Consider the following 26,297-nt stretch of genomic DNA (forward strand, 5'->3'; position numbering starts at 1 on the left):
GCAACGACATCCTGTGCGGTATGTATACTTTTATGAGACTTGGACTTTTCTTACGTTTAATTGTCTTACAGTAGGTAGACATTTCAAGTGAGAAAAGTGTTTATTTATAGATAAAAAGAAAAAACACGACGATCAGTATACATTCAATGCTAGAAATACTGTGCAAGCCAAATAACTCGCATGTATGTACAGTGATTACAAGTATTTTTGTATTTTTGCAGGAAAAATATTTTTACATCATGCACATTGCTTTTCAGCCTCATCATTCTTCTTCTCCTTTTAAAGGTCACACGTGTCCGATGCAAGGAAAACCTGTACAGCTGAGTGTCTCTTTAGTGTTCCTGAACTGCAGTGCCGTGCCCGTAAATGTGGCGTCGCCTCCTCCAGCTCCTGCTGGCTGAGCCACCCAGGTGTGAGGGGGCAGCAGCAGCTGTTTCACTCACCAGTGGTTGGGTCTGGAAGGGACTTGCGGTGGTCGCCTGTGTAAGAAGAGGACGAGAGGACGACGGTGAAAATTTGCAGTGAGTGTTAGTAACACACACACACACACACACACAGGCAGCAAACACAATGGAGAGGGAAAAGTGAGAAGTGGAATTGCATACCTTTATTCATCCTTGTGCACCGCGACAACACCAGAAGCAATATGCAACACTAGCTTTACTCTACGTTGCCACCGGCAACCACAGTTACCATGGTGACCCACAGCTCCATCATACAGTAAGGACAGAAGGCCACGCCAGGCTGAGTACATTCTTTGCTTTGCTCTCTCTCTCTCTGCTTTGAGGCAAAGGAGTCGGATTTGAAGTGCACGGTGTGTATCACATGTACTGTTTTGTTTATTAAGTGATATTAAATAACAGTACGTCGCATGAGTCTGACAGCAAGAAGCACCCAAAGCCACACCTCATCTTTTCCATGCTTTTATTCAGTCCATCACTTTTTGCAACCTCTGGAAAAGAGGCCCCTTTTTCTGATATGATGTTTAGTTTTGATGGTGTGTGTTTTTTTTAAGGATTTCAAACACATCTGTGCTCATGGCCCTTTTTCACTGAGTAATGAGAGGTAACTGTCGCAGGACCTTTGGCTGGGCAAAGCCATCTACTGAATAATTATGAGCGATGCATAATATGACTTCCCACTGCTGCAGCAGCTTTCCTCATCCTGCCTCCTCCTACACCTCATGTTAAGTTGGTCCGCTGTGAGTTAATACTGAATCCTTTTCATACTCGGGGGAAAAAATGATTTAAAGTAATCAAGCTAAATGTCGAAGGTCAGTCTAATTTTAATAAACTAATTTGAGCACTTGCTTTGAAAATCGACCAGAAATGATGAGCAAAGAGACTTGAAAATAGTGCTGCTTACTTGATGAGGTGCTTAGTGTGTAAAAACATTAGCAAGTAAAATGAGGTCTAAAACTCCCTTTGCCATGATATAAAAAAAGCTACGAATCATACATTATGAGACACAGTTGGATTCGAATAAAAACAAAAAGTTTGCGAGTTTTACGTCGACAAAATCATCAAATGTTTTTTGTTAAAAAAACAATAAACAATAAAAACAAACCTTCACGAAATTACACAAGTACATACATAATGCATCAGAAATGCACAGACTGAAACAGCATCAGGAAATATAAATGTGTAAACCGAAAGAAATCTAGTCAAGCAAGGAAGGCTCTGAAGGACGAATGACAGTGGGCCGGTTTGGAGCAGCCGGGGGTCTTCTGCTGCAGGAAGAGAGGTGAGAGAGAGGGGAGGAGGGGAAGGGGAGCAAGGGAGGGAGGGAGGGAGAGAGGGAGGGTGGGAGGAAACATGCAAGGCAAAATATGATGAGAAAGTCATGCACCACTGATGCCCAAACCACCAAAAGTCATGTCATACGGAACAAGCCTTCACCAGCAACGCCAAAGCCACAAGTAGCACTAGATTGTGTGTATAATGTCTCCACACAGAACATGAAGGGTTTTACCTAGGAATCCCCGGTGGCAGCGCAGGCGGCACACGTGCCGGCCTTGATGGGATAAGGGGCACACTGGCAGAGTTTGGATCTCCAGGGTAAGCCGTTTGTCCCGGTGGAGGCCCAGGACGCGAAGGCACGGGTGGTGCACCGAACGCTGGCGAGGGGTTGCGCGGCGGTGCCGGACCTGGGTTGGGCCCCCTGGCGGCCGGGGGTCGGCTGGGTGGGGGTGCTGTTGCGGATGCAGGACGGGAGGCTGGAGGACTGAGAGACCAGGACAGCACTTGTTAGAACATCTATTAAAACACACACTAAGAATATTTCCCTCCCTGGTGAAGTGACATGAGCTCGTAATGAAATATCACTATGCCGTATTGATTCATTTTTCATATGTACTCTATTGCCTCTTGTGAGCTTTTCTGTCTTTTAATTATTCTGTCTTTTATCCATTATTCTGTACAGCACTTTGTTTGCTTTAAAGTGCTTTACAAATAAAGTTGGATTGGATCATTTCAAAATAAAAGTGCTTGTTTTAATATGCAACAATATTCACAATAAAAAAAAACATATTTATGATGCAAAATGAATCTATTAATTAAAAAAAACAGAGAAATGACTCGTTACAACTTATTATTATATTATATTGTATATATTATTATTATTATATATATTATATTGATATTGTTTGAAGGGCCACATGTGGACCCCAGGACGCAACTTTGAGACCACTGGTCTAACGCCTTCAAAATGAACAACAGAAAGAAAAGACCACCAGGGGTGCCACTCCTGACATTTAATCAGGGTGTCCTGTGTGAAACATTGCTTTTGTTGATTCACCAAAGTTTATGATTCTAAATCTTGACAACAAAAAAGCAACACCATTGCATCTATAATTAGAGAACCAGTCATTTATTCCGGCTGGTTTTTGCAGTTTCTTACCTGGGCTCCTTGGCCATCCAGGTGTCGTCTACTGGTGGAGGCACTGGGGTAGAAATAGTGGTGGTGCTGATGTCTCCAATGATGACCAGGGCCTCTTTGAGAGCGTGGTACATCCTCAGCATCTCATCTCTCCTCTGAGCCTGCTCCACTGACTCCTCCATCAGACTGCCCTGGTCCCCTGCTGAGTACAGGTAGGCCAGCAGCTCGGAGTGGATGAAGTCCTTCGCCTGGAGAAGAGAGAAGACAAAGCAACGTAGTAAAGACAATAGACTGGACCTTGTTGACTTGATTAATTACTTTACAACTATGTTCTCCAGGTTCGATCTGTGCAGTATGACGGACAAAGCAGAGGACGTACACTGTTGATCATGAGGTGCATGATGGTCTTGGGCATGAGGTCTCTGATGGACTTGTTGACGATGCCGATGTAGGAGTCCACCAGGTTGCGAATGGTCTCCACTTGCCGTTCCAGCTGAGGATCCATGGACACGGTGTCGGGGGGAGTGATCGTGTCTTCATTCTCTGTCTGATAAAGTGAGTAAAAATGCAAATCTCTGTTTTTCCATCCACTCGACACCAGGATGTTTGCCACAATGTGACTGAATACATAAACATGGTACACAGGTACACAGAGGATAGCTGTGGCCTAAATATTTGATCCCCAGCTGTGCAACAACAATAGTAGTGAGGGAACACTCCTGCATACCTGGTCCTTCTCTGGGTAAACGCCAGCTCTGAGGAACGAAGCCTTCCAGCTGTCAACGTCCTCCTGAGTGTCACACGCCAGCTCAATCTGACGCAGGTCTTTATACACGTTCCTGCAAAGACACACATGTCCAACACCATTCACCAGACGCGCGGAAACATACCTGCCAATAACAACGTTGTTTTTAAGGAGAGGGCGCCATCGTTACCTCTGTTCGGTGTTGAAGATGGCAAAGACGTGTTTGCTGGACATGAAGCCTTTCTCCACATCTCTAAGCTTCAGGTTGTCCAGCGGCAGCATGTACTTCTTCTCTTTCTCCTGAAGAAACACACACACACACACACATAGTGCTTTCAGACCGACGGACAGTTCCGGAGCCTCAGAACAGTGGTGCTTTGAGGCGAAACCAGCGAGCGTTGACACCAGTTTAAGAGGAACCAGAGCGGGAGGACGTTACTCAGGGCGGAAGTAAACACACACAACACTGGCAAAGTCTCCATTAGAGCTGACAGTTATGTAGTGATAAATGCTATAAAAGATATAAAAACTAGTATGAATGAAACACAACTTCTTTTCAAAGTCACCAGCTTTAGAAACTTCAGAAACTTCAGAAAAGGAACCTTTCTCTTTCATGCCACAGAGAAGAGGGAAAAACGAACATGTTTACACCCATTTACCGCCCAATCAGCAGCCTTACCTCCTCATCTTTATACCAGGAGAGAGACTCGGCAGTCAGAACAAACCAGTAGTCCTTGGATCCTCCCTTCATGATGCTGATGTTGATGGTGAGCCAGCCTCTGCGGATGACCTGCACAGCAGAGCCCCAACAGTTAAGTAAACCGCACCAGACCCCCGCAGAGTAAAGTGGACTTCAAAAGCAAGACGACTAAGACCAAATAAAACCGAGGGCTGGGAAATATGGCAGAAAATGTTACCACGATAAATAGATCAAAGTTTCAAATGAGTCACGGCAATAATTCCTGAGCAATTATGTTGTATCTCAAAGTGAGTTTGCACAAACATTGAACCATATCAGACACTGAACCTTTGTTACACTGATACTAAAGAAAATGATTTCTTGAAAAATGCGTTGCTATTGAATTGTTGCCCGGCCCTAATGAGAGGAAAGTTCAGAGAAATGTCAAAGCAACGCTGGAGACAGAACAAGAGCAACATCAAAAACAAAAGTTCACAGTGCAGACGACAAACCACAAAAAACACAGAGAATCAAAACCAACGGCGGCGGCTCGCTGTGAAGAGTCAACCTTCTCTGCATTCTTGTTTTTGCAAGACAGACAGACAGACAAGAAGACAAAGGGAGGAGAGACACACAGGGACAGGGATTAAGCAGACATTTGCACTCCGGCATGGGCTTTGTGACCATGAACGTAGCTAGAAATGAAATTGGAGAATTATCCTCACAGACAAACAAGACAATAGGTCGGATGACACAAATCTGCCATCATAAACTGTGTTTTTGGTTTTCAGACGTCGTCATTTGGAGCCAAAGAGGAGGAAGACAAAGAAGAGGAAAAAAACAAAACACATGTTTAACAGTTGAATGCACACAAAGAGCGGGTCTCACAGGATGTGTCTTAACTGACTCACACTGTTATGGTTTGATATTTTATCATTCTCTAGTTTATTTATTTTATAGTAGTAGTATATTTGTCTGTCTGTCTTGGCCAGGGCCCTTGTGTGACACAGATTTTGAATCGCAATGAGGACTTCCAAGTAATAATAATAATGATAATTATAATTATAATACTAAAGGGCATTCATGAGATCACAGCTTTATCAGCCTACATAACCAGAGGGTTTAGTATGCATTAAAAACAGAGCATTTACAGCTGTTTTATACGCCCTGAGAAAGTTAACAGGCGACTGAAAAGTCTGAACATTGTTATTCTTGTAAAGTATTGAACTAAAGAATTCTGTCAGAGCCTAATAAAGACATACGTTTTCTATTTGTGTGACATAACGCTCGGTCAAGTCACAATTCCACTTGGAACACGGCATCTGTTTCTCACACTGCATACGCAAGTGTCACTCTTTCACTTCCTCCTACTACTTCATCGAGGAGCACATATTTTTGTTCTCTTCATGGTGCGATTGACCGCTGACTCCCCCACCCACGCAAAGAGGAAGTGACACGTGAAAGGAAATAAGGGGAAAAGACAGGAGGGGCACTAGACAAGAGTATGTAAATGTGATGCAACAAAGGTCAACGACAGAGACGGCCTGAGACCGTGACAGAAAGAACCCCCCCCCCCCCCTCAAAAAAAACAACAACAAACAACAAAAGCAGTAAATGCCTATGTAATCACCTGATTGGGCATGACTCTCTTCTTGGTAGCATTAGCGGCAGTCCTTTGCTGGGCACTGCAGGACAGAGGGACAGAAGGAAAGTCCAAATGAATGAAACTTTGTGTGGACAAATGAGAAGAATCGCATGATACTGTCCAACATATGGAAAATGCTAAGCATTCATCATCACAACAACAAAACGAAGCAATCAATATATCTATCTATATATGTATATATATATGTATATATATATATGTATGTATATATGTATGTATATATATATATATATATCTCTACATATATATATATCTCTACATATATATATATATATATATATATATATATATATCTCTATATATATATATATATATATATATAAGATGTACCAGGATGTGGAGATCTTCTTGATTTGTTTGAGTAGTTTATGAAAATGTGGTAACCCAAGCGGAACAAGTCCGCACTACTCTCCTATATATATGTATATATACACATATATATATCTATTTATACACATGAGGTAGTCCTAGGTATATGAGGTATATTTATATTCATAGTAAAGTAACTAATGATTATTTGCCAATATATTTCATAAAAACAATGCAACATGTTTTGTTATATGCTTCGTTGAACAGTGATGAGGTAACACCACCAGAGAGCATTGACAAGTCTATTTTTTTTTTTTAAGAAAATGTCAGGAAATGATCTCAAATGTCCACCTGTGTTTCATAAAACCTTAAAATGATAACATTCTCAAATGTCTTTGTTTTAACTACAGACCACAATATACAGTGAGGACAATATTCACATTTCAGAAGAAAAATGGAGAATATGTTTTGTTTTTTTGTTTTTTTAACCCTTAGTGCTCACACGGCACAGATCAGGTGCACCCATGGTAAATTGCCGTGGGAATAATACACAACTATGGACTTCCAGGGGGTGTGTGTGTTTACAGGTTGTTTAGTCAAAGTTGTGATTCATTGTATATCGCATTTTTACTCGTGATATAAAGTAGCAATAAGTGTGCAGAAGTCTAGAGCTAAAACAATTACTCGATTACTAAATTAATTGGTGAATCAGTTGAATCGGTTTGAAGCTTTTTTTTTTTCATTATTGCTTGTTATTCATTCATGATTGCTTTAGCTTCTTAAACGTGAATATTTTCCCCATCTCTTTGCTCCATATCACAAAGAAATCACTAAAATTGAATCATTTTGATGTGTGGACAAAACATCATCCTTTCCGGGTTTGACAAACACAGATCAATGTTTTTCAACGTTTTCTGACATTTTATGGACCAAACGATGACTCGATTAAATCGACAGACTCATCGATTGTGAAAACAATCGTTGCAGCTCCACAGAGGTCACAAAATTAGACATATTCAATCCAATTTTAAACATTTGGAGTGCTTTTTGCTCAGATTTGTTTATATAGTTGGTGAAAATTATTCTTATAGCCTCTGTATGTACTGCACATTTATACATAGTAATGGGAAAAAAGCAGCCGAAATGCTCTGTGTTCTAAGGGTTAAATCTCACAATGATATAATAATAATTTAGCAGTCGTTTGTGGTGGCCCTACATGCGACACAACTTTTTTTTCAGACGTCACAGACAGACGTCCACCTCTACTCGTCCCAATGCAGTAATCGACAACTGTGGCCATGTCTTACTTGGCAAATCCAATGAAGTCCTCGTGGTTAGTGTTGATGTAGGAGAGCTCAATGTCAATCAACAGCAGCACCTGACGGGCAAAACAGGACACGTTATAAAGTGAAAAACAACAACTGTACAGATAAACCCCCCCCCCCCCCCACACACACACACACACACACCTGGTCCTTGGTCTTGCTATCTCTCTCTCTGACGTAAGTGGTGACGATTCTCTCCGTCTCTTCCCTCAGTCGAGGGTACGAATCCAGCTGTAGACACGCACAGACACACAAATACGCACATACACTGCTGCAGGTACCGTGACTTCAGTATGCAGGCGTACAAAACACTATAAACACACAGCAGTCACACAGCTAACGACAAAAAAATATTGGGAAAGATGTTTGAGAGACGGAGAGAGGAGGCATGCACTGAGGTCCCAATCAGCTTGAGATTGCTCGTCAGTTGTGGGAGCTCTACGTTTAAGGGAATGGTGAGTAAGCATTGTTAGCACTGTTGGTGAGATCAGTATTTCAAGAAGAAAAATCAGAGTAAAGAGGCAAAGATCAGGTTTTATTACAGGTGTCAGTGGTGCAGTAAAGGCTGTGTCGCGGAGGAAGAAAATTACATCAAAATCTCCTGTGACAAGACAGGGTGGAAAAAAACAGCCACAGTTGTGCCATTTCTAATCAGCGGAAGTGTGGAAGTGGGGATCTGTTTCGATGAGTGGGGCAGCAGGATGGGGGGGGGGTTGTTCTGACCCTGTTCATGCCTGGTATTAACGTCCGCCCACAGGCAGATGGCGCTAAGTTGAACTCTGAATGCGACGTCAAACAACGTGGTCGCATTCCCGAGCTGCATGGACCCGGTGCATTCTCGGGAGGGATTAGAAACCACCTGCATATCTGATGTCCTCTCACCTAATACTGTTTTTTTCCTCATGTTTATATATACAGGGTGTCCATAAAGTCTCTTTACAATTTAAAAAATGTCTTACAAAGGCAGTTGATACGATATCTTAACCAGGTTTGTTTTGCATTGTGATCAGTGTTTATCAAAGTTTATAATCCCATTGACATTGTGTGTTTCAGTTATTCTGTTGGTGAAACCCTAAAAAATGGCTACTCCTCAAGAGAAGGCACAGTGTGTATCATGGTTTGTTGAGACAAAATCGGAAGTGCAGACTCAGCGAAACTGCAGAACTAAGGATGGAAGATGCATGTTCGTCAGTTCCTCAATCAAACATTTCCAGACCGGTGGATTGGAAGGGAGTGGCCAATTCCTTGGCCACCACATTGACCAGATATCACTCCCTTGGGCTTCTTTCTATGGGGTTATGTTAAAGATATCGCGTATCAAACAAAGATATGGGACATGACTGACTTGAAGCCAAAGACTTCTGATGCCATTGCCACCATTGATGAGGCTATGCTACAGCGAACATGGCAAGAAATCGAGTACCGTCTTGATGTGCTTCGTGCAACTGATGGTGCCCATATAGAGGTGTATTAAATGAGGTAAAAAAAAAACAACTTTGACAACCACTGATTACAATAGGACAAATCTGGTTAAGATATCTTATCAACTGCCTTTGTAATACATTTTTAAAATTGTAAAGAGACTTTATGGACACCCTGTATATTTATTCACTTGTCAGACCACGTAATAAGAAAACACAGAGGTGTGAGCACTTGTGCTCTGCTCTGGACAGATGTTAATACCAGGTCTCAATGGGGTCAATATGTTACAGGTCACGGAGCTGATGGGGGGTAAGTGGGCAGGTTGGGGTCCAGGATCAGACAGGGGGGAAAGTCTGATTAGATTTGTCATGTGACAGGGGACCACAGGGAGCAGTGGGTGCTGTGTGAAGCCTTAAAGCAGTGGAGCAGGGATTCAACGATCAGCAACATTAAACAAAGACAAGTTAGTTCATTTAACTTTTGTCTTTCGCTTTCACTCTTCCTGACTGTACTCTAAATCACTCTCTTCCCCCTTCACTCTCTTCACTGGCGTCTCGACTGATCCCGTTTACCTTTTCAGTGCACTTCCTGATCAGGGCGACAAGCTCGGTGACGACGAGGTCAACGCATTTCAGACAGGGGTCTTTCAGCTTAATGACCTGCTTTTTCACTATGGCCTCAAACGCCAAGTCGGGGGTGAACAGGCCCGTCCTGTGGTGAGGCATCAACGGAAGTTGGAGGTTTAGCGTACGGCAAAATAGAGGAGGTGGGGGATCATGGGACATGGCGAGGAAAACGGGAGCGGAGGTAGAACAATTGATGCCCATGTTGGACGGGACATTGGGGGGACGGGGACAAGAGTTTCAGTAAGGAAAAGACAGATGAAAATGAGGAGTGTGACAAAGAAATAAAATAAATGAATGGTTAGTTCTACTTCATGTTCAGAGCAGAAACAAGCTGCAGGTTCTCAATTATGTACATTGCAGCCTACAGTAATTCCAAACTTTAATATTCAGCCTTCTATTGGCTGGATCTGTTTTTACTACATCATTGACATGTCTATGATTCCCAGAGAAGGAGTCCTACTGATTGTGCATGGTCCTTTAACTTCTCCTCTATTGCCACCATCTGGTCAAAATTGGAAAGTGTGCAACATTGAATCTTCCGGTTCAGAGTCTGAATGTGACCTTACAGTGACGCCAAACACCAGCCATAGACTCTTGTTTCACCTGCAGCCACGGACACAGTCAAGCCTGCAGCTTGTTCCGCAGTGAACCTGTACAGGAATGTGCAGCAGCCTGTCTGCTTCTCACACCACCCCAGTACAGCCAGGACATTCAGCTACATCTGCTGCTGATCGCTGTGCAGGAAAAGCCGCAAAGCAGCGCTGTCTAACTGAATACATCTGCAGCCTTATCCTGCAGCCTTAAAGAGGCTTAGTCTATGTGGTGTGTGTATGTACAGGTGTGGCAGCCAGGCGGGAGACTGAGACCATGTCGCGATACCTTATTGGTGCACTGTCTGACTGTGTTGATGAGCTCCTGGATGACCAGGTCGATGCATTTCAGACAGGGCTCTTTCAGCTTAATGATCTGCTTTTTCACTATGGCCTCAAACGCCAGGTCTGGGGTGAACAGGCCTGTCCTGAAGGACATACAGACAAGACAGGCATGGAGCAGGGGAGCGGACATAAAGACACACAGGACGAGTGCGAGACGGGCACAGGGATGGGGAAAGACACGAGTGGACAGACACTGAGGGAGAGCAGGTGAGGAACAGTGGATGAAACACTGGAGGAGGTGGAGAAAAAGTGAATGGACACAAAAAATGGGACAGACACTGAGAGACTTGAGGTCTTTGTGAAGCTGAGTTTACACAAACATAAAAGGCTGAGAGACTGGTCAGGAGACAAATGTCTCCACTTGCCTGACTCCATGGATGTTCTTGATGGCATAACTAATCTCTTTCCTCAGCTCCTTCTCATCAAACTCCATCTGTGACACAAAACAAAGAAAAGACACACAGCTTTAATGTGCTCTTTATAAATAATAACACACCAGACACAAAGTCAGACATGAGAACTGATTTGTTCTTTTGTACCCAAATAGGGCACCTATTTGTTTTAGGTCTATAGAAAAATGGACATGAAGAGGGCAGTTATATAAATATTCCTCTTTATGAATATAGAGACATCAGAAAACATTGGTGTCCCTAGCGGTTCCTATTTGGAAGTAGAACGATGCTGGAGAGGACACAAGAACACAAGGTTGATTGCGTGAAAGTAAAACACCTCTGTGCGTAGTTAACGGGTGGAACGCTACTCTATTGGGTGTTGGGAAAGCCCACCCAGGTGGCCAAGAGAAACACATTGCAGCAAGGCTTATCAGGATCTATATAAACGTGAATGGTGTCCTTTTACAGGGTTGCTACAGCTTGAAGCTAAAGTTACATTTAAGACTTTTTAAATGCCACTTGGAGTGAAATATTTACAGTAAACAAAAAATAAAACGTGATTTTTTTTTTTGGTCCAGTGCAAAGGTTAGAATATCTACTTGATGTTGGGGTTTTTTCTTACCAATTATTTTTTCAAGACTTTTGAAAGTGGGATTTAAGACATTTTAATACTCAGTAAGGCCTTTTTGTTTTGTATGAATTCAATGCCTTTTAAGACTTTTTAAGGATCCACATGTTTACATTGTGCCATCAGGTTTAACGTCATGAATAGAGCTTTTAAGTTGTGTGTTCCTGTTTTAAGTACACATAAAACGTAACGATTACAATGGCGACGTGAACAGAATAAGTGGCAACAGTCACCTTCACAAGCTCAAAGGGGAAGCGCTCGTGAAAGATACGGTTGATCTTGGCTCCGCCAGACAGGTTGGAGGTGTCCACCTGGTCTCCGGACCCTTCGATGCACTTCTCAAAGTCCACGCCAAACTGCTGCACCATCCTGTAGATTGTGCATAGTATGAGTGACATTTCACAAAGTCTTGCGCTGACATTATTTGTGGACCAAAACCTGTGAGTGCACCGACTGAAGTAAAGCCTTGGTCTTGCGCGTGGGGTCGTCGGGCCGGAAGTTCTTGTACTCCTCCACCTCCTTCTCCAGCGACAGCAGCTGGCTTTGTAGTTTGCTGCGTAGCCCTGGCAACGTGTCACGGATGTGGTTGGTAAGTTGCTAAAAAAAATAAAGGATAAAAAAAAAGAGACTTGAAGTGAAAGCTAAAAAAACGTAAACATTTATGTCCTGTGACGCTCTGCATCTAACTGACAAACAGTGTGTGCATGTATGGTCGGCTCTGTGCCTCACTTGGTTGAGAGTTTTCTGCAGGTGAGACGTGCCCATGCGTTCTGCAATGTGTCTGTACGCAGGATGGGACAGGAAGAACTTCCTCTCTGCGGCCAAAGCGACGCGGATGTCCTTCTTCCCGTCGATATCTTTCTGACTGCGGTTCACCACCCCGATGTAACCTTGAGGCAAACACAGGTGAGCAAAATGATTGGAAAAAAAAACAACTTGCCGTGAACAGTGGTTGGAAGGTTAGAACAAAGCATTTGCGCGGTCACACCTCTGCGCAGCGGCAGGAGCTTGTTTTCCAAGATGTCTCGTGCATCCGTCCCCTCGTCCATCAGGTCCAGTTTGGTGATCACACCAATCGTCCGCATGCCTAAATGAAAACGTGTTAACACAGCTGTCAGCGAGAAGAACTCTTTGTTATATTGTGACAGCTGTCACTCATCTAGAGCGTCCGCTGAGTGACGCGGCTCTCTCACTGTGCAACCACACTTAATTCAATATGGAGCTAACCTAGAGAGGGGGATGTTAATGGCAGCACTGGACACTGATGTTCTGATATTCACAATGGAAAGAGGGGAGTTTGAGTTTTACACCGTTTAATGACTTTATTTAGCCTGTTACATTTAACCCTCATACTATTACTACTAGTTGCTATACACCTTTTGTCCTCTGGGAGCAAAAATGACTGGTGTGACTGTTACTTAACCCTTACAACACAGAGCATTTTGGCTGCTTTTTTTTCCCATTACTATGTTTAAACGTACAATATATACAGAGGCTATAAGAATGTGCAACATAGAGTGTCTTATATCCTTTTTTTCAGCTATTTCATTTTCACCTATCAACTATATAAACAAACAAAAGTACTCAAAATGTTTAAAATTGGATGGAATTTGTGAAATTTGGAAACACGTCAGAGTTCACAAAGTTCACTTTCCGCTTTTTATGAACAAAAATGACGTGAAAGAAACGGTCTATTTTGTGACTTCTGCAGAATTATTGCTCACTTTATATCACGACTAAAAATGCGATATAAAATGAATCATGACTTTGACTGAGAAGACGAAAAAAAAGACATGTTTTAAAGCCTGAATATGTGACCTGTAAACACACCCCCCCAGGATGTCCATATAAGGAATTGTGTATAATTTCCACGCCCTATTAGGTTCTGTTGCTGTAACGAATAAAATAAAAATAAAATTACGACTGCGACTACGTAATTGGTTTTGAGCTATTTTACATTTACAGTTAATAAGATCCTTTGGATTAATTGAAAGGGGGGCAATAGACAGAGATAATTACATTTAATTATATCTCTGCTAACCTGATTCACTACATCCATGTCTTTTAATGATGTAACTGTTAATTATTGTGACGAGCCGGCGCCCGCACAAGGGCAAAGATTAACAGGAAGCGGTAATGGGCAGCAAAGAGGTATTAGCTTAGTGTCAAATTAGAGCAAAACATGGTTACAGTATATTTAGAAACATGGCTGAAATAAGTGAAGATAAAAAAAAAAAACACAAACATTAACATGATTTTTCCAAATATAGAGGTGAATTCTTCTCACACAAACACGGAAACACCCACACTTCCTCTCTCACCCTGAGGGTCCACTTCCTTGGCTATTTTGAGGGCGTCGGAGTTGGCGAGGTCAGTGTTGGCCGGGGTGACCGCCAGAATCAGACAGCTCTCCTTGGTGATGAACTGCATCAGCATCTCTCTGATCTGGTGCTCGATGTCCACGGGCTGGTCCCCCACAGGCACTTTGGTCATTCCCGGCAGATCAATCAGAGTCAGATTCAGCACTGAGAGACGTCGGCGGGTGGATGAAAAGAAAAGATGGGGAGGACGCGGGTCAGAAAACCCTGCAATACATCACGTCACGTTCAAGGAGCAAAGTATGGGTCTGTTACCGTTGGGGGAATAGACACGGAGGTTAATGGGGACTGGAGAGATGCCCTTGTTGGATCCAGTGAGACGCTCGGTCTCTGCCTCGATCTCCATACGGACCTCGTCAAAGTCCACAAACTTGCGGCCCTTGCAGTGCAGGAACTCTGCATACTCTGTGGTGGATGAGATTGAAAGAGGAGATTGACATCTTCTGCTTATATATTCTTTGTTTTGCTTTACTTTTGGTATTTATTGCACGCGAAACAATTCAGCAGCAAGACGGAAAAAAGAAGGGCCTTTCTGCATGGAGTTTGCATGTTCTCCCTTTGTGTGTGTGTGTGTGGGTTTTCTCCGGGTTCTCCGACTTCCTCCCACAGTCCAAATACGTGCAGATTTGGGGATTAGGTCAATTGGACCCTCTAAATAGACCACGAGTGTGAGAGGGGATGGTTGTTTGTCTCTATATGTGGCCCTGTGATGGACAATGTGGCCCCGTCTTTTGCCCTATGTCAGCTGAGACTGGCACCAGCGAACCTCATGTGGAGGATAAAGCGGTAGAAGATGAGTGGTTGCAGTCCATCACAGGGCTACATAGAGCCTTACAGTCAATTTAGAGCTAATCTAATCTAGATTAGCTCTAAATTTGGTTAATCTGCATGTTACCTTGTTGCTTAAGTGGACTCCTGCCGCATCTGATTCTACGTCCATGATTTAAGAATGCAAATTAAGAACTTGCCTGCTTTACTGTTAACCAGCTGGAGGATGAGAGGACGACGTGTGACGATGCCAGATCCTCTGGGCAAAAAGTCCCTGAAGGAAACACAAATGTTGAGTTAAAAAAACAAACAAACACATAAACCACTTAGGCAAAGGGAGATTGGCAGGCAAATGGCTGTTGACATGTGTCACTTAAAGTATGTCAAATCGAATTTTAAAGAGCGGTCAGAGCACTGACCCCTGAATGATTGTTACATGAGGCTTGTTTCGAATAAAGGCTTTTTAAATTTAGGCCAAAAATACTAAATCTGTATCTGCTGATACCCAAAAACAGGCTCCACCTCTAACTGCAGGCGCTTTGTCTGAGCGTGAGCGCTACTGATACAAAGCCACGACTGACTTACAACCCTGTCCATTATAAAACAAGGAGAGCGGCGCTTCCCTCTGTTTCCTCTCCTCGCCACAGACAAGTTCACAAGAACGAGAACTCCTGTTCAATAGAATGACTGCCATCATTTCCAGGTCACTGACAACACATCCCTGCAAGCCACGCGTATATGTCTGTGTCCCTCTGTCTGTGTCTGTTTTGCCACTAGGTCAACAGCAAAGTGGAGAGTTTGGTTTAAGTGTTAAGGTAAGCAGACCCCCCCCCCCCCCACACACACACACACACAAAGAAAAACACACTTATTGGAACACACCCCGTGCCTGTTGTCCACTGCTGACAGAGCAGCCAGGATGTTACACAACTGTGATTCCCATCCTCTTTCCACATCTCTTCCTGTGACTTATGAAACCACACATAACAAGTAATACTATGATCAGCACCGCGGTTTATCGATTGAACCATGGAGTCACGGTTAGCGAGCAGCTCCTGCCAAACACTGGCCGGTTACGACGATTCACACAGTGATGCAAGGACGTGTAATTCATTCCAAAAACAGAAAGTGAAGCAGGGTTATTTTTTTCATAATTGATCCATCTGTGGATACTTCCATACCATCGATTAGTTGTTTGGTCCAAAATGTTGATCGGTGTTTGCTAAACCTGAAAATTCTTGTTTGTTTTTTTATGATTTCTTTGTTATTTGGAGCAAAGAAACCAGTAAATATTCACATTTAAAAAGCTGAAAAAAATCCAGAAAAGTTGTTTTAACTAAGGGACACTCAAACCGATGAATGGATTATCTAAATACAGTATTTGACCATGAATTTAGTAATCGATTAATAATCGATGAATGGTGTAATCAAAGAGCTAGTCAGAAACATTATATTTAGATACCAACGTTAGTCCGATACAGTAATTTTAGACCATTTATGAAGCTGTTAACAACACATTTGTGCTGAGTCATTTCAAAGACACAATTCTCCAACTGTGTGACAAATATTGTTCTCCCCAAAAAGAAGAAACAAACAGTATTACAAACAGTCCGGTGATTTTGAACAGTATCAGACCTTCAAAAAACAAAACATTGAAAGATTATGCTTGATTATAACAATTGTTATTAGATGCAGTGCTGACTTCGTCCCTTGTGACGCCTTAAATTTAAACTCTTTCACCTCTTAATCATATCTTACAAGCATCCAACAAAGATTTAAGTACATGTTTGTTCTGGCAAAGTATAATAATTAAAATTAAATGAAACTCAATGACAAATGAAATTAAAACTCACCTCTTATCATTGGCCTTTGACACTGTTTAAGTTGTTGATGTTATTCCCATTTAATTTTGCTTTTTGTTTAATTTATTTTTATTTGATTTGTTATTATTGTGTATTTTCTTATCCACGTTTTTATTTATTTTTTATTTTAGTTGTGTAAGATGCATCTTATCTATAGACACCCCTTGTGAGCTATTATGCCTTTTATTTATTCTTCCGTGCAGCACTTTGGTTCACTGTGTTTGTTTTAAAGTGCTTTACAAATATAGGCTGGATTGGATTTTCTTTTTTTTTTTTCTGATCCCATAAATGAATCTTGTCCTCACACCCTGGTTGTAAACCCGCTGGCTTCTTACCAAACATGAAAACCTTTCTGTGGGTATGTGGCACCCACTATGTCACACACACATGACGGTGCAGCTGGTGACATCACTGATGACCCCCGCACACACACACATATCAATGCCCCTACTGTCTCCCCAAACCACTGCTTGGGAATCGCAGACAAAAGGCGAAGGAGAGAAAAAAAGAAGGAGACATGGCAGCCTCATCAACATTCTCTATCTCTTGGACGACAAATGAAATCATTCTCACATGTCGACGGGGTTAAGTGCTCTCGCTTCTGGGTACCTCCACAGTGGAGATAAAAGCACACGGCACACGACTGCAGCTACTTTATATATGGTCAGAAGATTGGGCCTGTGCTGCAGCAACACAGCCTGGTCTTCTTCCTCTTCCCTTTCCACAGTGAACCCATTTCATCCTTTGTGTGAAACCTTTTCACAGCAGCACTTGCCAAAGTGAGTTCCCCGTCGCTACAACCACTGCCACAGACTGACTTAGTGTTTGGTGATATTTGTCATCAAGGGCTCACAATGGCTCTCTTTTCAGACTCATTCATTATTTGACCTCTTAGGAGAAACGTGTTTGCACGCTGGCGATTACAGCCACGTTCCATCTGTGTGTTCAGTGTAATGCGGCGGTTATTGATCCGACTGTGCGACGACCTCATCGATCACACCAACAGCCATTCTGTGTGTGTCACCCTTGAAAGTAAAACATTGACCTGACCCGTTGTGCGATACGAGGCCCATAAAGACGCGTTCACGACACGGAAATAAGCTTTTGCAAATGTTTGACAGAATGGGTCTTGACATGAGACGTGGAGCAGCTCACAGGTTTCTCTGCTGAGGAAATTGTTAATCATAACAATACTTTTTATCTATAAAGCACGTTTGAAGACAATTTTAAGCTTAAAATCGCTCTCACAGTTAATTTACACATATTTCCATTGGCTTAAATTGTAAATTGTATATTGCAGGGTTAGATTAGTTAGTAGGCCTAGTAGTTAGATTTTTTATTGCATTGAATATCCCTCATATTTAACAACCTCTGGATATTTGGTGGCAATTGTCCTGTTTAAATTATTCATTTGTTTGCTTACTACATCTTTGTGTTGTAATTAGTGTGTTTAGGTGAATAAATAGTGAGTTAGTTTTTTTACTCACAATTAATAAGCCTCTTGTTTTGTCGTAAAGAAATAGAAATAATTAAACTCGGTAGTGGCTGGTTTGTATAGTAAAAATTACAGTAAAAAATAGTCAGACACATTAAACACATTTGCTTTTGTCATGATTGTGTATGGTGTTCCCCTCACTCCACATACAGAGTTTAGGAAACATATTAAATTATGGATCACTGTAAGGATCGGTTTTTTGAGACTCACAATCGACAGCGGTTTTTGCTGCGTAAAATGCGTAATCACCAACCGTGAATTGCTTAGCTCCAAAATGGAAAGAATCCGTTGGAGGAAAAAAAAAAACAAAAAAACGGTAGGAACTGGGAGGCACCGACACACAGAGCGCGTAACTGACTGCTTAGCTGGCGACTTTTACGCAAAAGCCTGGTTGTCATTACAGGAACGGAAACAGTCACAAACTGAGAGACAATGACTACACTATGCCAGATTAATACAACAACATAAAAAAAACTGTACAACCTCCCCACGAAATTCTCCAACACGGAGCTTTTCCCTGCGCTCTGGCCGCCGACCACCGCTATCTGCGGCAGATCCAAGTTACAGCTCTGGCCGATGGAACTAAACGCGTCCTGGAGCTTGTTAATCAGGGGAATGAGGTCTTCCATCCCCCGGTTTCCCATTGCGGCACCTCGGTGTGTGTGCAGCCCCCTCGCTCCGGCTCTGCTCTCCGGTCAAAGATAAGATCCACAGGGTCGCTCACACAGCGGACCTAAAGTTCCCACACAGAGCAGTGCGCCTCAGTCTCGGTGAGTCTGTGTCATTAAGATACAATGAACTTCAGGGAGACAAGTCCTGACCGCGGCGACGCTACAAACTGGACGACAGATAATAAAAGTAGGGACATAAGACCAGAAAACTTCTGTCATCATCCGGTTAGGCTACACCCAGCCTCCGCTGGAGATTGTGGCTCCACCCGCTCCGTCAATGTGCGCAGTCATTGGTCAGAGGAGACGTCAATCATTGCACACGTACATGTCATCATTTATTTTCTGTAGGATTTGCACTTTGACTAAGCAGGAAAATGGCAATTACATTTGCTCTAATGGCTTTGAAGTATTCAAAAAAAAGTATTTTTTCATTATTAACCCTGTAAAGTGACTGGCACCTGAAAAAAACCCACAAACAATTCTACATTTTTGGAACTGAGATGTTTATTATAAATACATTATAACAAAGTCCATTTGGGTTTTTGATGACATCTTTTTTGTATAATATTTGATACGTTGGGCGTCTTTGGCAATGTTTTGCTCAAAATAATGTTCATTGTTCTTTTTAATATATATATATATATATATATATATATATATATATATATATATATATATATATATTTAATTTTGCGTGTCCCCACGCAAGCATTCCTACGGAAGTCGGGGAGGGCAGCAGTTCCCAGACCTCACTTTTGAATCCGCAAAAACTCTCGACAACTTTACTTCTTTGATGTGTCTCGCTCATTTACGTAGCGGGCAGATCGCCAAAATGGACGGCAAAATTCTAAATGGCCGACATCCTGTTGAGTTGACGCCATGGTTATGATCGACTTTTTTATTCGTCTTGGTCTATAACATCTTCCCACCAAGTTTCGGGAAATTCGGTGGAACTCAATTTTGCCTCTGTTTTCACCTTAGGGGGGCGCTATAGAGCCCTTGAGCAACACACTGGTCTGGGAACTATATGCCAATATCGCATTTTCGCCAGACCTGACCTCCATGCCAAGTTTCAAGAGTTTCTATACAAGTTAATGCCCTCAAAAATGAGCGGGAAAAAATTCTAATCTGAAGGATAACAACAGGTTGCTCGCACAAATTCGTGCCAGGAGTCGTTTCGGTCCCTGCCATTCGTGACTCGGGCCCTAATATTAGGGTACAGATTGATTCTGTGCAGTCAGTGTTGAAGTGTGTTATCTGATGAGGAAAATGATGGTCCCTTTGATCAGGTTTATCTTGTATCCAACTGCTTTACACCTGGTGTTTGCACAGAAGCTGATTTGACTGAAATTAGAGAGAATCTGGTTTTGGTTTTGTTTCTGTATCTGTGGTCGGCTCATTACAAAGTATTACATTTTCATGTAGAATTCCTTTTTTGTTGAATAGAAGTTATAAAATTCACAGAAAGTCCAAGCTGTGTGGATTTTCAGTGTCACTTCACTGATTCTGCCACAAGAGGTTGCTGCAAAGCAAAGCACGACATTTACAAAAAATAACCTTGGACATACTGTAAAGCAATAACAAATGCACAGAACGTAGCTGCATCATGAGCTTTAACTCAGCATTCAATGAACCATCTAAGAATATTTGAACCAGAAAACTGAACCTGCATTTTCATCATTTTAAGTTGAACTGGATGTCTTCACCGAGAGGCTAGTGAATAACAAATTAATGAACCATTAGGAACTTTATTTCCAACAAGTATTCACAAGTGAGTACTATGTTTTGCAGGAACACTAGAGAATTGAAATTTAGTTGTATTCATTTTCATTTATAATATCCACAGCATGCATCTCTGTTCTGCACCAGCTGCTGAAGTGAAAGTATAACTTCCTTTTTTTTAACAGTGGAAAGTAGAGTACAAGATACATGTATATATATATATATATATAGTTATACTTTTTTGCATATTTGTTTGTATATTTTTGAATCAAACTACAGACTACACCCTATATTCAGAGCACATCTACAAATAATACACTCCACATTGTGCCAGACAAATTTAAGCTGATGAACATGCGTAACTATACATTAAAAGACTGAATACGGTTAAGGTTCAGTATTGACAGAGGAGTAAACACACACCAGCGAGCCATTTTTATCAGAATGTGCATTTCTGTCTGTGGAGACAGTGACAGAAACCTCCTGGAAACTGATGCTGGCGTAGTGGAGCTGGTCTGCAGGAGGGCTGCCGGCGCAGGCATAAACAGACAACAGCGCACCTCCTGATCCTGACCCCTGCTGGTTTACCTCTTGTATCTCCTCATAAGTGGGATCTCCATGATTTTCCTGGGGAGGAAAAGGGGGGGGGGAGGGGCAGATGAGACAGATGCAGATGATAATATCAAAAAAAAGTCATTAACACAAACTGACCTCTGTGTTTATGCCAACATTTGATGATTCCCCTGAAGGACAACATGCAAAGACAGATTACATTTTGCACCCAAGTAAAGAGCAACATGTTGTACTCACAGGTTCTCCTCACAAGCATTTCATAGGATGAACAAATGTGCAAGTCACGTCAAATTCTCACCCTTGCCTTGTGTCCTGAGGCAATTGTGTCTGTACATGAGCAGCACAATCACAACGACTACAATTACTATTACAACTGCCAGACACAGTATCAGAACCCAAGTCATGCCTGCAACAACGAGACAACAACAGAAAAGAGGGGCTCAGTAACAGTGGGCTGCTGAGGAACACCAGGGAAAGACAGAAAAAAAACACATTATACAGGAAACAAGCAATCGCTATAATTCTTTCATTCGTATGAAATCTTGCAGTAGTTCATACAGGACATAATGTCATGTAATAAGCGTAATCAGCTGATGTTTAACGTTTTGCTTGCTCGCTTATTTTTGTTTTATTTAAATTTCTTCTGTGGAGTCATGGAGATGACGAAGCAATGAATACGTGTGCATTTGCAATAACATTTTCTTTCTTGGATATCTATGATTTGTAAAACACAGAGAAAAATACAGTTTACTATTGCTCATATACTTCAGAATTATGGAAGTGGAAAGTTACATGTGTCGACTGTGAGTAAGTGATGCACAAAGTTGTATCTGCAGTTTCAACAGCTTCTCCGGTTTCTCTTGGTCACTTAATTGTTTGTTTCCTCATGTTTACCATCACCTATATTCACATAACATATCTATTTATTTTCAGATTGGACTTTATTTATTGAAATGATATGCATTTATCTATGAACGGTCAAAATGACCCGTAGGGATTTTCTAGTAGGCACATTGTTTCCGGTAGTTTGAGTTTTAAACTCTGGCACCCCTGTTCTTTTTGAGAGGAAGCCTAGCCTAGCGTTGCCATAAGAACTGTGTGCAAGTAAAGGAAGATGTTCATTTGGCTCTGACTCTTTGACGCCGATGAACCCAAATGCATGTAAATAATAAAATGGACGGCTGATCGCAATCGTCATACTTTAAACCTAACACCTTCACCCTTGTACAACCACGTGTGTAGTAGTAGTAGAAAGTGTTTGAATATGAAGAAAGGTTTGTTGGCAGGAGTCAATGGGATGAGTTCACCAGAGTGTGATGACCGGTCAACATGGAGGCTGGTTGCTGCTGTTGTCCACTGAGTTGTCCACTGAGTTGTCCACCTTTTGTTTTTGGCTTGGTTTTCCTCTGTGGGTGAAGGGAAAGAGACAAAAGTGAAGTGACTGTACGAGGGCTGCGTCTAAATCTTTAATACTTTTATGGTATCAAATGGGTATCAAACCTCCTCTGTATCACTCAATATTGAAAATGTGCTCTCATTCTCTTTCTAAATTTCAGTACCTAAGGAATTCATCTCGTCAGAGTCAGTCAGCAAATAAGCATGCGGCACACTGTTGGAAGTGGATCTGACAGCGCTTGTTATTGGCTGTCTAAAGCATGCAGGAAGCTACGGCCAGAGACAGAGCTCATAGGAACACATGGTGTGTTGTGTTTTGAGAAGCTGCTGCTTGTTTACTGAATGAAGGCATGTCAAAAAGTGCATGGAATAAATATGAGAGCATAATGTTGCTCCATGTGTGATGGCAAGACGACAACCTGGCCAGCTACACGTTAAAAATTTCATTTTTTCTGTTAAAATATTGTCATGTTCCAAAATGATGTTACTAAAATTCAATAAAAAATACTTGCGCTTCAGAATTTTTAAATTTTTTTTTACAAATGTTACAATGTTACAAAAACCTTTACAAATATTTTAGTTTTCCAGAAAAATACTTGTGTTGCAAAAAAAGCTATACAATATAATGCGACAAAAAACGGAAGGAAACGACATGCGTGACCAAACAATGCAAAAAATATCGTAACTTTAATATCGTAAAACAAATGTCGCAATGTCTCGACTGACATCATTGCACTTGCATTAACAAGAATTTTTTTTTTTTACAAAATATCGTAATTTTCCAAAAAGATTTTAACAAAATTAAATAACAATTACTTACACTTCTGTAAAATGTGACAAAATATTATCTGACAAGGAAATGATGTGCGTGATATTGAAATTTAATATCGTAAAAAAAACAAAAAATGCACTATCTCGAAAACATTTCAGCTGCTGAAATGCTATGTCTTATATCCTTTTTTTCAGCACTACCTAGGCAATCTAATGAAAAAAAAAATTATTCACCAACAATATAAACAACATTTTTCCAACATCAGTTGCAATTTGTGAAATTTGGAAATATGTCGCAGTTCAAGGTTCACTTGGCTCGTTTTCATGAACAATGAACTCACTTTACATCACTACTAAAAATGCGCTATAAAATGAATCATATCTTTGACCCAACAACACATAAGAAAACAAAACCTCCCACATTTTTTCAAATCCTGAATATGTGACATATAAACACACACCCCCAGGATGTCCATATAAGGAGTTGTGTATTATTCCCACGGCAATTTACCAAGATTATCTGCGGCATAGATTGTTGTATTTCTGTTGTAAAATGCATCCACTGTTGCCTGGGTAACTGCAGGTGCTGTCAGGACTAAACTTTTAAGAATGACAACTCTAAAGCTGCACCTTTGACACAGTTTATATAGTCATAATCTAATGTTTTATGTGTTCACTTGTAATACGAAAAGCAGAAGCAAAGCAAGTAGCACTTGTGTTTCAGTGATGGTGTGAAGACGTCCGTTTACTCACCCATAGAAAGGTGGATTTCTTTGCATCCATTGTTGTGACATTTCCTATCAGAGATACACCAGTACGTCCCAGCGTCGGCTGTCATCACATTTTTGATGTGCACATTGAAGTGATTCTTTCTTTTGTTGTCCCTTATATGAAACCTGCCTTCAGACATGCCACTGACATGTGTTGTGTTTATTAACTCCAAACAATCAAAAGGATTCTCCCCCTTGCACAGGGACTTTGTGTTGTCCGTGTGGTTAGGTGGGTAGGAACACGTAATCAATGCAGTACTCCCAGTTTGATGCTTTACTTGTTGTGTAACATCATCCCTGTCTGATAAAACACAAATTCAAGATCAAGACAATATTATGTACGGAGCCCCAGACATGACATGGGGAAAAAATAAATAAATAGGTAAAACGTTGGTAACATACTATGTTATTAATAGTATGCACACATACTATTAATAACATTCCTCCTCCCACAGTCCAAAAACATGTGATATGGGGATTAGGTAAATTGGACAATCTAAATTGACCATAGGTGTGAGTTTGAGAGTGGATGGCTGTTTGTCTCTATATGTGTCCTATGATGGACTGACGATCTGTCCAGGATGTGACCCCGCCTTTCATCCTATGTCAGCTGAGATTTGCACAACACCCCCCTCAACCCTCGTGTGGAGGATAAAGCGGTAGAAGATGGATGGATGGACATGATACCTATTTTGTGGGAACTAATTAGTATTTTGTGCGAACGTTTTACCTATTTCGTGGGAATTAATTAGAATTTCATGGGTATGAAATCATATTTTGTGTGCACGTTTTACCTATTTCTTGGGAACAAATTAGTATTTCGTGGGAATTAGAATTTCATGCGAATTAAATCATGTTGTGCACACTAATTCATTTTTTTTTCCATGTCATGTCTGGGGCTCCGTAATTATGCACCAGAATAGATGATAAAAGATTGTTGTGTTGGAGACAAAGTGCATCATTAAAAACAGATACTTACTTCTAATATGGAGATGGATCCTGGACAGACACGTGAGAGTGTTACCAGTAAGGGTTTTTTCCACAGCGCACCAGTATATTCCATTGTCTTCTTGGTTCAGTGCGGTAATCACCACAGTGTAGACTCCTTTCTGTTTATAGTCCGTCAATGTGAACCTGCCTAATTGTGTGCAATTTGAAACGTGCGTTGATATCACATTTGTGCACTGTGAGTCTCTGTCTTCTCTGCAGAACTGTTTAATTGCACTTTCTCCCTCTCTCGTGTACGTGCAGTTGATGGTAACGGAGTCTCCAACACGAAGCTTCTGCCACACTGGCGCGTTAGCACCTGCCAGAGAGTTGGAGCATGAGTGCATAACGTTTAACGTTTGTTACAATAAACCAATTCACGCCTCCCTGAAAACTTGGTGAGGACTGGACAGGTAAATGATGAGGACTGGTGAATTAGTGCTAATGAATGTCCCTGTGTAAGTGAGAACGTTAAAGCATGTGTGACCTTTGACCCATATTGACCGATACATTGTGTTCACATATTTTATTTTCTCAGCACTTTAATTTGTAAAGGTTTTGCCCCAACCTTGTTAGAAAAGTAACTAAGTAACTTTTACTCTGAGAACATTTTAAACAAGCTACTTTTTTACTTTAACCTAAGTACATTTTTAGACCAGTACTTTTAATTGTACTTAAGTCAAATGTTATCAAAAATAGCAGTACTTTTACTTAGAATAGAATATGTCAGAACTCTTTCCAAGTACATGTTTTTGTACGCTGTGCGGTGTTGGTGAATTACAGCTGTCGCATAAATGTAAAAGAAGGAAACAGAGCAAGAGGTTTGTCTTACTCAAACGCAACTATTTATAGCAATACTCAAAAACATGTGCAAGTACGTTAATACTCTTCTCACGTGACTGAGTCAATATTTTATTAGTTACTTCGCTGTTTTATTTAGATGTTTTTTTTAAAACAGTCACATCTCCCTGCATAATGTTTGCGCAATGCTTTTCATCTTTGTTGTACTTACATTTATTGTTGACAGGATCTCCTTTATTTCTGTCCACAGTCTCTGAATTTGCACCAACTGTAACAAAAGTTAGTTTATCTTAACAAACACTCAACTGGTTTGAACCCAAATGCATTTAAGAAAAAAAAGATAAATATATTACCCATCATTAGGTAGATGATGACCATCAGTGATGTTCTCATTGTCTCTTCCAACTCACTATGATCTGAATATACTGTAATGTGTCAAACATGCAATAAAATCTTCTGATCTTCTGATCTTCCTCTTTTTACTCTCTCTCTCTCTCTGT

General features: G+C 41.3%; 2 protein-coding genes across 5 annotated transcripts; both read right to left on the bottom strand.

Annotated features, from left to right (window-relative positions):
* Positions 1-910: 910 nt before the first annotated feature.
* LOC131466560 (dynamin-2-like) lies at positions 911-19,037 on the bottom strand. Of its 4 annotated transcripts, none has more exons than XM_058639871.1 (20): positions 18,591-19,037; positions 14,951-15,024; positions 14,238-14,387; positions 13,926-14,129; positions 12,593-12,691; positions 12,334-12,494; positions 12,059-12,201; positions 11,838-11,973; positions 10,950-11,017; positions 9,596-9,734; positions 7,746-7,832; positions 7,584-7,654; positions 5,932-5,986; positions 4,302-4,412; positions 3,813-3,922; positions 3,605-3,716; positions 3,257-3,424; positions 2,899-3,125; positions 1,972-2,223; positions 911-1,726 (listed from the first exon to the last, which is right to left on the bottom strand). In XM_058639871.1, the coding sequence occupies exons 1-20, from the start codon at positions 18,749-18,751 to the stop codon at positions 1,660-1,662; spliced, it is 2,595 nt and encodes an 864-aa protein (XP_058495854.1). In that variant the 5' UTR covers positions 18,752-19,037; the 3' UTR covers positions 911-1,659. The 4 variants fall into 4 exon arrangements, with proteins under 4 accessions (XP_058495854.1, XP_058495851.1, XP_058495853.1 ...); XM_058639868.1 differs by having other exon boundaries at positions 911-1,729; XM_058639870.1 differs by lacking the exon at positions 9,596-9,734 and adding an exon at positions 10,529-10,667 and having other exon boundaries at positions 18,591-19,036.
* Positions 19,038-19,501: 464 nt separating this feature from the next.
* Positions 19,502-26,287, bottom strand: LOC131466417 (CMRF35-like molecule 1). The gene is made up of 8 exons (XM_058639623.1): positions 26,151-26,287; positions 26,009-26,065; positions 24,989-25,315; positions 23,993-24,310; positions 22,381-22,479; positions 21,372-21,479; positions 21,212-21,243; positions 19,502-21,127 (listed from the first exon to the last, which is right to left on the bottom strand). The coding sequence occupies exons 1-8, from the start codon at positions 26,188-26,190 to the stop codon at positions 20,888-20,890; spliced, it is 1,221 nt and encodes a 406-aa protein (XP_058495606.1). The 5' UTR covers positions 26,191-26,287; the 3' UTR covers positions 19,502-20,887.
* Between the last annotated feature and the right edge of the window lie 10 nt (positions 26,288-26,297).

This window comes from Solea solea, chromosome 10, assembly GCF_958295425.1.
Source record: "Solea solea chromosome 10, fSolSol10.1, whole genome shotgun sequence".
Lineage (NCBI taxonomy): Eukaryota > Metazoa > Chordata > Actinopteri > Pleuronectiformes > Soleidae > Solea > Solea solea.

Excerpts from the sequence above, each read along its gene's own strand:
- LOC131466417 (XM_058639623.1), bottom strand. The coding sequence starts at position 26,190 with ATGAGAACATCACTGATGGTCATCATCTACCTAATGATGG. Across the intron at positions 21,244-21,371 it reads CCTCAGGACACAAGGCAAGG|GGGAATCATCAAATGTTGGC; the intron begins GTGAGAATTTGA and ends GTTGTCCTTCAG. Across the intron at positions 21,128-21,211 it reads ATGTTGGCATAAACACAGAG|GAAAATCATGGAGATCCCAC; the intron begins GTCAGTTTGTGT and ends TTTCCTCCCCAG.
- LOC131466560 (XM_058639868.1), bottom strand. The coding sequence starts at position 18,751 with ATGGGAAACCGGGGGATGGAAGACCTCATTCCCCTGATTAACAAGCTC. Across the intron at positions 3,717-3,812 it reads ATCTTCAACACCGAACAGAG|GAACGTGTATAAAGACCTGC; the intron begins GTAACGATGGCG and ends GTGTCTTTGCAG. Across the intron at positions 3,126-3,256 it reads TGCACCTCATGATCAACAGT|GCGAAGGACTTCATCCACTC; the intron begins GTACGTCCTCTG and ends TCTCTTCTCCAG.